The sequence below is a fragment of the Schistocerca nitens genome, chromosome 1, assembly GCF_023898315.1.
Source record: "Schistocerca nitens isolate TAMUIC-IGC-003100 chromosome 1, iqSchNite1.1, whole genome shotgun sequence".
Lineage (NCBI taxonomy): Eukaryota > Metazoa > Arthropoda > Insecta > Orthoptera > Acrididae > Schistocerca > Schistocerca nitens.
In genome coordinates, this window is record NC_064614.1 from 117,928,508 (window position 1) to 117,943,367 (window position 14,860).

The 14,860-nt window shown below is 42.8% G+C and overlaps 1 protein-coding gene across 1 annotated transcript in view; it reads left to right on the forward strand.

Annotated features, from left to right (window-relative positions):
- The first annotated feature begins 8,518 nt into the window (after positions 1-8,518).
- LOC126242335 (mite allergen Der f 3-like) overlaps positions 8,519-14,860 on the forward strand; it is a 74,190-nt gene continuing 67,848 nt past the window's right edge. The window contains exon 1 of the mRNA XM_049948079.1: positions 8,519-8,597. Within this exon, the coding sequence (XP_049804036.1) occupies positions 8,540-8,597 (58 nt within the window). The 5' untranslated portion in view covers positions 8,519-8,539. The remainder of the gene's footprint in view (positions 8,598-14,860) is intronic.

Sequence of the window (14,860 nt, forward strand, 5' to 3'; positions counted from 1 at the left end):
GTTAATATTCTTCTGTGTCGATAGTGAACCCTTTATTAGAAGACAGAGCTGTGTTTTGTTACCAAGAGGCAATAAATTGTATTAGAGATTTAATTCATTTCACTATAAATTGAAGTATACCTATAAAATTATATAAGAAAAGCTTTTCTTGAATAGGTGTAACATATATTCTCACCTATATAGATGGCGCTGCCATAGGTCAAACGCATATCAACTGTATTTTTTAAAAATAGGAACCCCCATTTTTATTACATATCAATGTTTTAGTTGGACCACTTTTTTCGCTTTGTGATAGATGGCGCTGTAACAATCACAAACATATGGCTCACAATTTTAGACGAAAAGTTGGTAACATGTAGGTTTTTTAAATTAAAATACAGAACGTAGGTACTTTGAACATTTTATTTCGGTTGTTCCAAAGTGATACATGTACCTTTGTGAACTTATAGTTTCTGAGAATGCATGCTGTTACAGCGTGATTACCTGTAAATACCACATTAATGCAATAAATGCTCAAAATGATGTCCGTCAACCTCAGTGCATTTGGCAATGCGTGTAACGACATTCCCCTCAACATTTTAACACGGGTAATGTATCACGAAGCAAACATCGTCCGCACTGACGGAATGTTACGTGATACCACGTACTTATACGTTTGTGAGTATTACAGGGCCATCCATCACAAAGCGAAACAAGTGGTCCAACTAAAACATTCATATTTCTTTACGCACTACACGAGAATGTAATAAAAAATGGGGGTTCCTATTTAAAAAAACGCAGTTGATATCCGTTTGACCTACGGCAGGGCCATCTAGAGGGCCAACCATAGCGCCATCTGGTTTCCCCCTTCAAGCTAGACGAGTTTCGTTCTTTGTAGTTTTTTCGTTTGATGCTTAATTCGTGAGATATTTGGCCCAGTCACTATCAATGGACCGCCCTGTATAAATAGCATTCTGTGTCGAGTGACCCTACTGGAATCCAAATTGTGACATAGTAACTAAATTGTTTCCACATAAACGTGAGACTTCTTTTGAGTACATTACTTTTTCGAGTATTTTAGAAGAATATCTCAATAGGGGCACTTGACCATAATTACTGAAGTTGCTTTGCCATCTTTCTTAAGAAGAAATTCAACCGTTCACATTTTAATCTGTCTGAAAAAATTCGCTGACGCAGTGATGCATTGCACGTACCAATAACGACATTACTTTTTAAGCTGGAACATCTTGTCAGAATTGTAGATTCCTAATGCAATCAGAGCATTCACAGAAAGTAATAAGTGCGGATTAAGTGCTTGGAGCCTTGTAACTAAATCACAAAATCCTATAACCAAAATCACTAAGTTCAACAGCGTGGAGTCTCGTTAGTATTCACCGAGAAATATAAACTTCATTGACTTTGTAGACACAACTAAAAACCAATCGACTTTATTCCACTAATAAAATTACGCAGTGCAACAAATCTTCTATAGTTCACAACTTCCTAATAGTATTCAAACAACAACAAATTTCGCACTGTTGTAAAATATTCAGTCACTGAAAGCTGCGTTGAGATTCTGAGTCCAACACCATTTGAGTTCCGAAAATACAGGGTGTCCACAACGAGACTCCAACATTTTAATATCCTATATCTTCCTCATTTCAGATGGTGGACCTGTGAATCCTAAAGGGGCAGACAGAGCATCTCAACAAGTTTGTGGTGTGCAAATTTGATACGCCAAGTGGTCGTAGTGGAGCTGAAATAAATTGGTTAAAACAAAAAAGGAGGGTATGAAGGAGCGTGCACAAGTGGTCTGGTGGTATGCAGAGACAAAATCGGCGACCCTAGTGCAAAGAAACTTTCGTCTAGTTTACAACAAAGAGCCCCCGTCGATCAAGACTATAGAGAAGTGGTGTGATCAGTTTTTAGCTACTGGGAGTGTTGCGAAAGGGCATGGTGGTGGTAAGCCTGGGATCAGCGAATATCATGTGGAACAAGTCCGGCGGTCATTCGAACAAAGTCCACAGAAGTCAGTGCGACAGGCAGCACCAGAACTTCGTATGAAACGTTCAACAGTGCACAAAGTGCTTCATCAGCGATTACGTTTGTACGCATATAAAGTGCAGGTTGTGCAGGAAATCGAGCCTGATGATCGACCAAAGCGAGAAGAATTTGCATGTGTCATGTTAGATCGCATAGCCGCGGACGAGACTTTTTTTATCACGCGTGATGTTTACTGACGAGGCAACCCTTCACGTGTCAGGGGCTGTCAATCGTCACAATGTGGGGTCCGAAAATCCACATGCACCTAGGGAACACATGCGTGACAGTCTGAAAGTTAATGTGTGGTGTGGTTTGATGAAAAATTGCATTATTGGTCCGTTTTTCTTTCAGGAGCCGACTGTGGATGGAGCCATCTACCTGGACATGTTGGAACAATTTGCCGTGCCACAGATAATAGACCTGCAGCCAAGTGTGCTGTTTCAACAGGACGGTGCACTACCCCATTGGAGCCTTGATGTCTAAAAATTTTTAAATGACACATTCCTGCAACGATGGATTGGCCATGGAGGTCCAATTCCTTGGCCGCCACGTTCGCCGGACATAACCCCCCTCGATTTTTTCTTGTGGAGTTATGTGAAAGACCTGGTATACGCTACACCAGTAAAGGACCTGCAAGGCTTGAAACAGCGCACAAGAACTGTCAACAACTCTGTCACAGAACAGATGCTCCGCAACACATGGCACGAAATCGATTGTAGACTTGGCGCTACCCGTGGCGCCCATGTTCAAGTGTACTGAACCGTTCATTTGTGCATGAAAACTTGATGAGCTGCTGTATGATTTCCTTGTTCGTCAATAAATTGTTTTTCCTCTCAGATTTTATGAGTTCAAATGTTGGAGTCTCATTGTGGACACCCTTTATTCTAATTCCTCAACTCAAGGCCACCGAAATATTCCAAGTTCGAAATAACAATCGCGGTAGCGTTCTCGCTTCCCGAGCACGGCGTTCCGGGTTCGATTTCCGGCGGGGTCAGGGATTTTCATCTGCCTCGAGATGACTGGGTGTTTGTGTTGTCCATATCATCTCATCATCATTCATGAAAGTGGTGAGATTGGAGTGAGGAAAGGTTGGGAATTTGTACGGGCGCTGACAACCGCACAGTTAAGTACCCCACAAACCAAACATCACCATCATCATCGAAATAACAACTGAAGCCCAAGCGACTCTCTCGCCACACAGTGTCTTCGAAACAGCTTAGAAAACTAACCACATACCGACAAAAGATCCTAAGCATTGTCTTGCTTATTTATTTAAAACCTTGTTTAGATGACCATTGCGTTAGTCAATACATTGTTTTCAATCTCACCAAAATTCGTGAAAATTGGAAATAATATACCATTTATTCGTTTCATAGTATACATTAAATACGCTTGGCTCATTTGCTATCTCACCTTAGAAGATTCGCCCTAAATTTAGCAGTAATAATTAGCTTCATTAACTGTATTCGCAACATCCGAAGCTGCAGTTACAGTGTGAGCGTGGGGTTGATCTGCTATTCTGCGCAACGGATTAATCTGAGATGTACCCTTTACCATGTGGCTTCTGCAAGATGCAATTTCCACTCCCACACTACTACAGAAGTCAAACAGACGCTGCTAACGTTCTAAAGAGAAATGCCTGAAAAACTTTCAGCAATAAATATCTTCTGGAGTCGTCCGCTGTAAGGAAATGACACAAAATTCTAAAATTTCTTACGTAACTAGTGGGATACTTGGGTACTGGAGTAGGGCTAGTTAGTGTAAGAAAAACATGAAACTAACGAAAGTTATTATTTATTTTGCAAAAATTCTGAGAAATCACAATGGCACTTTTAGTTATGAATTGAACAAGTTATATCCTGGTTCTTATCGGAATGAGAAGTTACCTCTCAAGGATAGGATTCGCTAATGAAATTTCTATACAAAGTTTAAGATGCTTATTGACTTGGCAGAATGGCTGAGAGGCGCGCCTACTCGACTTGAATAATTATCCTTTAGAATGTTGCTAGGCACGGTCAAGGCTGTCGCGTGTGAAATGCAGTGAAGTGTACTGTTGTGGGGGAAATATGGGGCTCGCAATAGCTGTAGCCCACAATACCGTAAGCTGCGATGACTGCTGTCTGCGCCGCTCGCTGCTGACAAATAAGGTACACTCAGTCGCAAAAGTATTCGGACAGTGTGAAGTTTCACAATGAGTACTCGAGAAACACTGACTATGAATCCCTAACATATTTATTAGCAGTATATATGCGTAGCAACATTAATTACAAAAGAATTATTGTATTATTTCGTTTCCATAACATAAATAACTGAAAAATTAACAACAAAAATGAAACATCCTGCACACCCTGCTGCTACAAAAGTATTCGGACACTGTCTAATAAATGTTCATAAGTTGTATGACGAAAATGTCAATACCTTTTGGGTCCACCTTTCATTTTAAATACCTCCTCCAATCTACTAGACATACTTTCCACGAGTTTTTTCGTGAAATCTGGGCCTATATTTGCCCATACTTGGTGCAGTTTCTCTTTCAAGGTCTCCTTCGTATAGATGATGTCCGCGCGGAGGGTCCGTTTCAATTTATCCCACAAATGTTCGCTTGGGTTAAGGTCTGATGATTGGGGAGGGGGGTGCAATACTTTCGGGCAATTGAAGAGCAGCCGCATTTGTACAATATGCACGGTATGCTTGGGATCATTATCCTGATAAAAATGAAAGTCGTTCGCAATACCTAAATGTCGTGCACTCTGCTTCAAATGTCCTCGCAGTATATTCAAATACGCTTCCTTGTTCATCGTATCATCAATGAGCACTAAATCACCCACACCATTGCCGGCGAGACCGCTACGGTCGCATGGATGTTTGTGATGTCCTTAGGTTAGTTAGGTTTAACTAGTTCTAAGTTCTAGGGGACTAATGACCTCAGCAGTTGAGTCCCATAGTGCTCAGAGCCACCATTGCCGGACATGCATCCCCACAGCGTGATGCTCCCACCTCCAAACTGTACTGTTGGTTTGTGGTTCCTGGGATTCAGCTCTTCATTGGTCTTTCACCACACGTTTGCCTTTCCATCGCTTTGCCATAATGTAAATTAACATTGGTCGCAAAATATCACCCGATTCCACCAAGCCTGATAGTATTCGGCGTATTCCCTCGCAAACTGCATACGTCTCTTCTGATTCACTGCATTTATGAATGGCTTTCGCCGTGCCACTCAACCATGGTACTGCAATCGTCGTAGTACCCTCCGCACGGTTTCGAGATGAACTTTTATACCAAGGTCTCCCTTCACCTCACTTGCAATTCGTGTGGCAGATATTTTCGGATTCTGTTGTACCTTTCACACAATCACACGTTCATCTCTCTGTGAAAATGTCCGTGGCCGTCCTGTACTGCAAAGGAATTCCAATCGGTCTTCTTTCTCGAACCGTTTAATAATGTCGTGAACTGTACTTTTCTTCATGTTCACTATTGCGGCAATTTCCCTGCAGGTTTTCCCCTTCGCGTGATGATAAACGACAAGTTGCCTTTGCTCGAACGTAGAACACTTCCCTCTGCGTCCCATCGTCGACGTGCACAGGCTAGCGATACGTGTTTACTAATCATCGCTATCGTCTCGCGGAAATGTCGGACACTGCAGTCGCTTCACCCTCTGTGCATCTCGGAATGAACTATTCTCTCACGTTGTCCGCGTTTGTCCGAATACTTTTGATGCACTTTCCCATGCCTTTTTCAGGAAATATTACGTAACAGACACATGTCCAACAACAATTCTTCGTATTTGACGCGTGTTTCACGTTGCGACATCGTACCCAGAGTCCCAAATACATTACAAAGTGCAATTTCTGTATTTGTTCATGCGGCAAACTGCAAAATTATGCGCCGTTACGCTCTGTCCGAATACTTTTGCGACTGAGTGTAACTCTCGTTCTATCTGGATTGGCCTTCGCCAATCAAACTCGCCCTATGCCTTGATGAAGTCAAGGACTCTTATTCGCCCCTAGTCTATTGGCGTGGTACACCAGTCAGATAACCAGTCCACCGTGATGCCACTCAAAATTCGCTCACAGGAGTTTCACTATAACTCTGTCCGTTCTCACCCCACAATAAGTGTGTCAGCCAACACAGTGAACAACGCTTAATTGCAAGGACTCAATATAGAGTAGCACTTCGATTCACTCTCTACAGAGGTGCTCTCCCAGTGAAGTACTGAGGAGAGACTTGTTCCTCACTCCAAGAGCGACAACGGAGCGGCGCCTCTCCACGTCAGAAGCGAAGGGGTATATCTTTCAGTCTCTTCCATTATTCCTTCAGCTCAAGGTGTCAGAAATATCGTCTGCCAATCAGCATTGCTCTTCTAAAACGGGAGAATGATGTTTCACTTAAGGCGACCAATCCGGAAACCTGTAGCATTGGCGTTTGGCGTTTGCTGTCTCCCTGTGAAAATCTCTGAAACTGCGTGCAATGTGTAAAGAATGTGTAGGCTGGCCGCTCCCACACAATGTAGCGGAATTTGCTTTTAAGCCGAACACGGGGTTGTTCCCCCCTTTCACTCAGGCCCATGCTTTCCGCTACACGGGCGGTCACCAGCCAACATAGGCTGGGTCGTCCTCTGAAGGGACCGGCGTCCCGTTGTGTGGTTTCTCTCCCGAACTAAAAGCTTCTGTGACCTTCGTCTCTGGAATGTATGTGTGTATGCCAGCCTCGAGTGTTTCAACCATGGTGTGCTTACTTGTTAATTGCATATCATTTACATGAATTCATACAACACTGACTTTATCTTATCGAGTTTGGGTTCGAATGAAGCGTCTTGACGTGTGGAATATGATTGTGAGGGCGTAATATGTAAGCAATGAAGGTCAGGAGACACGACGTCTTACAACAGTAGTCAAAATAATATCGTTACTCACCTCACGCTGCAGGCCTAAGCTAGCAAATGATGGTTTTACATACATTAAATTATATAAATATGACCAAATAGACATAGAAATTGATGGAGCTAGGATTCCCATGCCTCGCTAATGAATTGTGTTCTTGTGAAGAAACCATTGTTTTGGCGCCGTTGTTTATGTCATCTAAAATCTTTTGAAACAATTTACTCATTTGTTAAACAACAACAGTGACTTCTACATCCACACGACTTATCTGCAGCTCACACCTACGTGCCTGGCAGATGGTTCTTCAAACCACATTAAGACTATTTCTCCACCGTTCTACTCTCTAACAGAGTGTGGGGAAAATGAACAATTAAATCTTTTTATAAGAGCTCTAATTTCTCTTATTTTATTATTATCATCATGTCTCCATATGTAGGTTGGCAACAAAAATATATTTTCACATTCAGAGGAGAAAGTTGGTGATTGAAATTTCATGAAAAAACTCGTCACAATGAGAAACGCCTTTGTTTTAATGACTGCCATCTCAACTCGCTTATCATATTCATGAGACTCTCTCCCCTGTTTTGCGATAATACAAAACGAGCTGCCCCTCTATGAACTTTTTCGAAGCCCTATGTCATTCCTATTTGCTAAGAATTCTATACTGCATAGCAATAGTCTAGAGTCTAGCACAGGACGGAGAAGCGTAGTGTAGGCAATCAATCCCTTTAATGGACCTGTTGTATCTTCTAAGCGTTCTGTCACAAAAAAAGTGCAGTCTTTGGTTCGCCTTTCCCACAGCATTATCTATGTAATCATTTCAGTGTACGTTGTTCGTAATTGTAATCCAGAGGTATTTAGCCGAATTGACAGCCATTAGATTTGTACGACTGGTAGTGTAACGGAAATGTAACGCATTCCCTTTGTACTCATGTGAATGATCTCATACTTTTCGTTACTTATGGTCAACTGCCACTTTTCGAAAGACGTGCATTGCATCGTCTATCGATAACACCTTAAACACATGGAAGTACTACAGGAATGATACTATATATTTCTGCAAAAGTTGGAGATGCAAATCGTTGGTTGTCTACGGAACTGATGGATGAATCTGATAGGTCACAATTGCTTAACCCAGTTTTCGACTCGTGGACGTTGATATCTTACTTCATTATGACCCCTTCAAAATTGGATTACCAGAACATTAATTAGATGTTAGCTTGATTATCGAGTGAGGTAGTGCAGTGGTTACCATATTGGACTCGCATTGGGGAGGATGACAGTTCAAACCCGCGCCCGACAATCCAGATTTAGGTTTGCCTTGATTTCCCTAAACTGCTCTAGGCAAATACCGGAACGGTTCCTTTGAGAGGGCACGGCCAATTTCCTGCTCCATCGTTAAAACAATCCAGGGTTGTGCTCCGTCTCTAATGACCTCGATATCGACGGTACGTTAAACCCTGGTCTTATTTCTTTCTTGTTAGCTTCATCACTCGAGAATTCTGCCACGTGCTTGTAACGATCACGTAACAGTGATAAGGCCGCTAATGGAGGCAATATCGGCTGATATCTATCTGTGATGGTTATCGTTATGAAAAAGCGATGTGTGTCTGTGTTGTAGCGGCATTAAGGACGCCATGCCGCAGACAGCATTGCTTCTGTTGCTCCTAGCAGCGTTCGTGCGCTGCGCCCCAGGTGAGATCTGGATATGTTTACAAATTGTTCACCTACACTCTGCGACCAACTCTTAATTTGCCTGGAAGAGAATCCTTTCCTTATTTTACCACTAGCAAACCGCCCCAGCTCCGCAGGCCGAATTCTCTGGCATAGTGTTAATAAATTGTGTACACTGACCGTCCAAGAAGTCCCGAGACTGACTTTATTCCTGGCTTATAAGCGATGTCGGCACAGTAAGTACGGTGGCAGATGTAGTAACAGCAGATGTGCACTGGACTAGTCAGGTGTGAGCAGGCAATGTTAAGTAGTGGGAGGTGCGGATGTACTGTTTCACAAATCGGAATAGAGCAACATCTCTAAATCAAGTGTTCAACACCTTTTCCGGAATGTTTTGAAGACGCAAAAATGTCTGCAAAGTGTGTCCCGTACACCTTAACTCCAGCAGAAAAACAACGTCCGGGCACGTGCCGCGGCAATATTGAAATGTAAAGCGTGGGCGAATCTTTTCTGGAAAAAATCATCATGGTTGACGAGGCCCGTTGTTGTCAATACTAACTTACCACAAAGTGTCGAAATTCACATGAAGGGCCAAATTTGCCGACATATCATGCATTCAAACCACTGTGATGTGAGAGTTAAACAACATCCCAAAGGAGGACTTTGACAGCTTCACATGGTTGTATTAACGGAGTTAAGGGAAGACTGTGTAGAACACATGACGCATTAAAACCACAGTCTTAACATTCATTTCTTTTATTAATATTAACTAGAAACTTTTTGGACTGATGAGGTACACAAACGTTCCTTGTGAATCCATCTATCTACTAGTGAAACCCCCACAAAGTCCCTACAGTAGTTCCTGAGATTAGAATTCACATATAGACAGAAAAACCCGGTGAGGTATTTTAATCTGTGATATGTGTAGAAGATATGTATAGATGTAGAGATTCTGCTCAACATTCGCTGCCTTCCGGAGTTAGTTCGTTACTTGTTCCACACATCAGACTCACAGTGGAAAACATAAACAGAACAAACAGATAACAATTACATGCAACTAAATAAAAAATAGTATTTATATGGCTGCATGCTGGCTATTTATAGTTTTTTATATCTCTACCCAAGAATTCCTCTATGGCATAAAAGAAGTTGTTATGGAAAAGCCTCTGTAATCTAGAATGAGATTTTCACTCTGCAGCGGAAGGTGCGCTGATATGAAACTTCCTGGCAGATTAAAACTGTGTGTCCGACCGAGACTCGAACTCGGGACCTTTGCCTTTCGCGGGCAAGTGCTCTACCAACTGAGCTACCGAAGCACGACTCAAGCCCGGTACTCACAGCCTTACTTCTGCCAGTATCTCGTCTCCTACCTTCCAAACCTTACAGAAGCTCTCCTGCGAAACTTGCAGAACTAGCACTCCTGAAAGAAGTTCTGGAAACGTCCCCCAGGCTGTGGCTAAGCCATGTCTCCGCAATATCCTTTCTTTCAGGAGTGTTAGCTCTGCAAGTTCCGTAGGAGAGCTTCTGTAAAGTTTGGAAGGTAGGAGACGAGATACTGGCAGAAGTAAAGCTGTGAGTACCGGCCTTGAGTCGCGCTTCGGTAGCTCAGTTGGTAGAGCACTTGCCCGCGATAGGCAAAGGTCCCGAGTACGAGTCTCGGTCGAGCACACAGTTTTAATCTGCCAGGAAGTTTCATATCAGCGCACACTCCGCTGCAGAGTGAAAATCTCATTCTGGAACGTCCCCCAGGCTGTGGCTAAGCCATGTCTCCGCAATATCCTTTCTTTCAGGAGTGCTAGTTCTGCAAGTTTCGCAGGAGAGCTTCTGTAAAATTTGGAAGGTAGGAGACGAGATACTGGCAGAAGTAAAGCTGTGAGTACCGGGCTTGAGTCGTGCTTCGGTAGCTCAGTTGGTTAGCCGGCACGGTAGCTCAGCGTGTTCGGTCAGAGGGTTACGTGCCCTCTGTAAAAAAAAAAAAACTGAGTCAATCGATCAACAACGAACATAAATGGATGTCTTACGGCGTCCGCCCCGAGCAGACACAACGAACAAAAGCGAACAAAATGAGATTAAAAAAAAAAAAAACCGTGTTCGGTCAGAGAGCCGGTTGGCCTCTGTATTAAATAACTGAGTGGAAGGATCAACCATCGAACTTGAACAGGATGTCTTGCGACGTCCGCAACGACCAAACACAACGATCAATAACGAACAAAATATATTAAAAAAAAAAAGTTGATAGAGCGCTTGCCCGCGAAGGGCAAAGGTCCCGAGTTCGAGTCTCGGTCGGGCACACAGTTTTAATCTGCCAGGAAGTCTGTAATCTACTTTTGAAAACGCTTCTGCTATTTTTCAGACATTTTATTTCAGTGGGAAGATTGTCAAATAATTTTATAGCTTGCTATTTTGTCCTTTCTGAGCCGAAGTTAGATTCATTAAAGGATAATGCAAATTATTTTTCGTCTAGTATTGTACTTGTGAATATATTTCTTACTTTCAAACTTACATGGATTGTTGATAACAAATTTCGTTTACACTTGACTGTGTGGTTTTATCATTGTTTCATGTCCGACTTTATGTAACCGTTTTATACAAGAATGTATGGTCTTATCATGTTAGAGTTTCTTATATTACCATGTCGTACTAAATTGTAAATACAAATTTGTCTGTGGATCTATTTGTCGGTATTCTGAAAATTTGTTTTCGTACTAGTGTCGGCGAGGCGTTCAGAATAGGCACCGGCATGACGACATATAGACACCTTTTTGCTTCCGTTACAAATTGTAACTTAAATATCTTATGATTCAGATTTTTGCTTGTATTTGAAATATGTGTTTTCTAATGTTGGTTACCACATGTGCTGTTAATCACTTTACAGAAAACTGAAAGAAGGGAAAAATATATTTGAAATAAAGTTGCTGCTAGACGATAACCGCCTCGTGTCCTAGTCTTCCTAAAGCCTCCCGCACTTCAGTGTCTCACTTAGGTGAATGAAATTCAGGGCCCGCATCTCGTGGTCGTGCGGTAGCGTTCTCGCTTCCCACGCCCGGGTTCCCGGGTTCGATTCCCGGCGGGGTCAGGGATTTTCTCTGCCTCGTGATGGCTGGGTGTTGTGTGCTGTCCTTAGGTTAGTTAGGTTTAAGTAGTTCTAAGTTCTAGGGGACTTATGACCACAGCAGTTGAGTCCCATAGTGCTCAGAGCCATTTGAACCATTTTTTTGAAATTCAGGCCTGCACTGCATTACAAGATGTGTTTAAATAGAATGAACACCCATATGGTTGTCGTAATGTATACTTATATAACTACATAGCTTGATTGTATGTACCAATTGTCATTAGTTATCTTTGTGCTGTGGAACTGTTTTGTAATGTACAAAGTACTTAATGTTTGGTTTTTGATTTTTGGGACGATTTGGTAATGCTCTTAGGCTCGAAACTAGTCATCAAGTAAGAAAGAAAATTATTATTGCTGCTTCGATGGTTCTCTGTAATTTATTGCATAATTTGGTAAACCATACAGTTTCTGAGACCATTCCTTCAAGAATGCTGGAAATCAGCAACATATATTAACTTACTGACTTCATTATCCCCAACTCTGGCACTCATTAGTAGGGTAAAAGTAGCCAACCTATACATTTTAGTAAGTATACTATACAAGTCTTCCAGTTCAATTTTTTATCAATATGAACATCTAAGAACTTACTGTTTTCTACCTTGTTTATAAAATCTTGGCGATATACTAGGTTAATTCGAGGTGGGATATTTTTGACTGCACAAAGCAGTGTGAACTGCGTTTTTTTTTTTTTCAAAGTTTAAGTCTAGCCCATTCAGTAACTTTAAAAAAAAATTAAGTTAAGTACTCACTTGTTCCTATCTATCGTAACTCTAGTGCATTTGTCTTGTAGTCCACAACTTAACCATCTCTAAAAATCACAATTGACGGTAATGTCATAAAATTATAAACCAAAAGAACTGCTTACTGTAGATGTCTCCTGTTGGTAACTTTCCTAATATAGGGTGGAGCCCCTCCATTGCCATGCCGGCATGATAGCCAATACAAAAAGGCTACTGCCATCTCTGCATAAAGGGTTAGTTTTCACTAAAGAGAGGTCTCGCAGGGTGTGGATACTGCGATGTTTGCGTACGCCTGTCTCGAGTTCCTGTATAGTCGTGTGGCAAATCTTTTGAATACTTCCTTGAAGTTTTCAAGGCGGTGTTCATTGTGAAGGTCCACGGTACGAGTCTATCGTAGAGCGTTGCTAATGGTATATAGCACTTTGTTCTGTATGATCTGCAGGTGCCACAGGCGTGTAGGAGCCGCATATCCCCAGACGGGAGCTGCGTACGTCATCAGAGGTCTAATCAGCGTCGTGTATATGGACCTAGACACCCTCCTACAGGGTGTTTCAAAAATGACCGGTATATTTGAAACGGCAATAAAAACTAAACGAGCAGCGATAGAAATACACCGTTTGTTGCAATATGCTTGGGACAACAGTACATTTTCAGGCGGACAAACTTTCGAAATTACAGTAGTTACAATTTTCAACAAAAGATGGCGCTGCAAGTGATGTGAAAGATATAGAAGACAACGTGCAAGTGTGCTGTAGACAACATGGTTTATTCCTTAGAACAGAGGATTTTTCTGGTGTTGGAATTCCACCGCCTAGAACACAGTGTTGTTGCAACAAGACGAAGTTTTCAACGGAGGTTTAATGTAACCAAAGGACCGAAAAGCGATACAATAAAGGATCTGTTTGAAAAATTTCAACGGACTGGGAACGTGACGGATGAACGTGCTGGAAAGGTAGGGCGACCGCGTACGGCAACCACAGAGGGCAACGCGCAGCTAGTGCAGCAGGTGATCCAACAGCGGCCTCGGGTTTCCGTTCGCCGTGTTGCAGCTGCGGTCCAAATGACGCCAACGTCCACGTATCGTCTCATGCGCCAGAGTTTACACCTCTATCCATACAAAATTCAAATGCGGGAACCCCTCAGCGCCGCTACCATTGCTGCACGAGAGACATTCGCTAACGATATAGTGCACAGGATTGATGACGGCGATATGCATGTGGGCAGCATTTGGTTTACTGACGAAGCTTATTTTTACCTGGACGGCTTCGTCAATAAACAGAACTGGCGCATATGGGTAACCGAAAAGCCCCATGTTGCAGTCCCATCGTCCCTGCATCCTCAAAACGTACTGGTCTGGGCCGCCATGTCTTCCAAAGGAATCATTGGCCCATTTTTCAGATCCGAAACGATTACTGCATCACGCTATCTGGACATTCTTCGTGAATTTGTGGAGGTACAAACTGCCTTAGACGACACTGCGAACACCTCGTGGTGTATGCAAGATGGTGCCCGGCCACATCGCACGGCCGACGTCTTTAATTTCCTGAATGAATATTTCGATGATCGTGTGATTGCTTTGGGCTATCCGAAACATACAGGAGGCGGCGTGGATTGGCCTCCCTATTCGCCAGACATGAACCCCTGTGACTTCTTTCTGTGGGGACACTTGAAAGACCAGGTGTACCGCCAGAATCCAGAAACAATTGAACAGCTGAAGCAGTACATCTCATCTGCATGTGAAGCCATTCCGCCAGACACGTTGTCAAAGGTTTCGGGTAATTTCATTCAGAGACTACGCCATATTATTGCTACGCATGGTGGATATGTGGAAAATATCGTACTATAGAGTTTCCCAGACCGCAGCGCCATCTGTTGTTGAAAATTGTAACTACTGTAATTTCGAAAGTTTGTCTGCCTGAAAATGTACTGTTGTCCCAAGCATATTGCAACAAACGGTGTATTTCTATCGCTGCTCGTTTAGTTTTTATTGCCGTTTCAAATATACCGGTCATTTTTGAAACACCCTGTATTTAGTGTGTTTTCCCTGTTGAGCATTGAATAGAGCTGTTTGAGCCTCGCCTGCGCTCTGTTGGCAACGTACTCGATGTGGTCCTCCCCCCCCCCCCCCCCCATGTAAGTTTCCGGTCCAGCCAGACGCCGAGGTATCCGACTTTCTCTCGAAAACGTATTGGGCATGTATGTAGCGTTATCTGTCTACTGTGTTGATGTTTGCGCAGTAGTTTCGGTCTGCGTGTAAACAGAACTGCTTCGCACTTGTCGACGTTTACTTTAATACGCCATCGTTCCAGTCAGTGCTCGGCAGTTCTGAGTGCCGTCTGTATTCGTGAATTAATGTTCTAGGCGCTACAGTCTGGAGTCGAGCGACCGCTCCGGTCGCAGGTTCGAATCCTGCCTCGGGCATGGATGTGTGT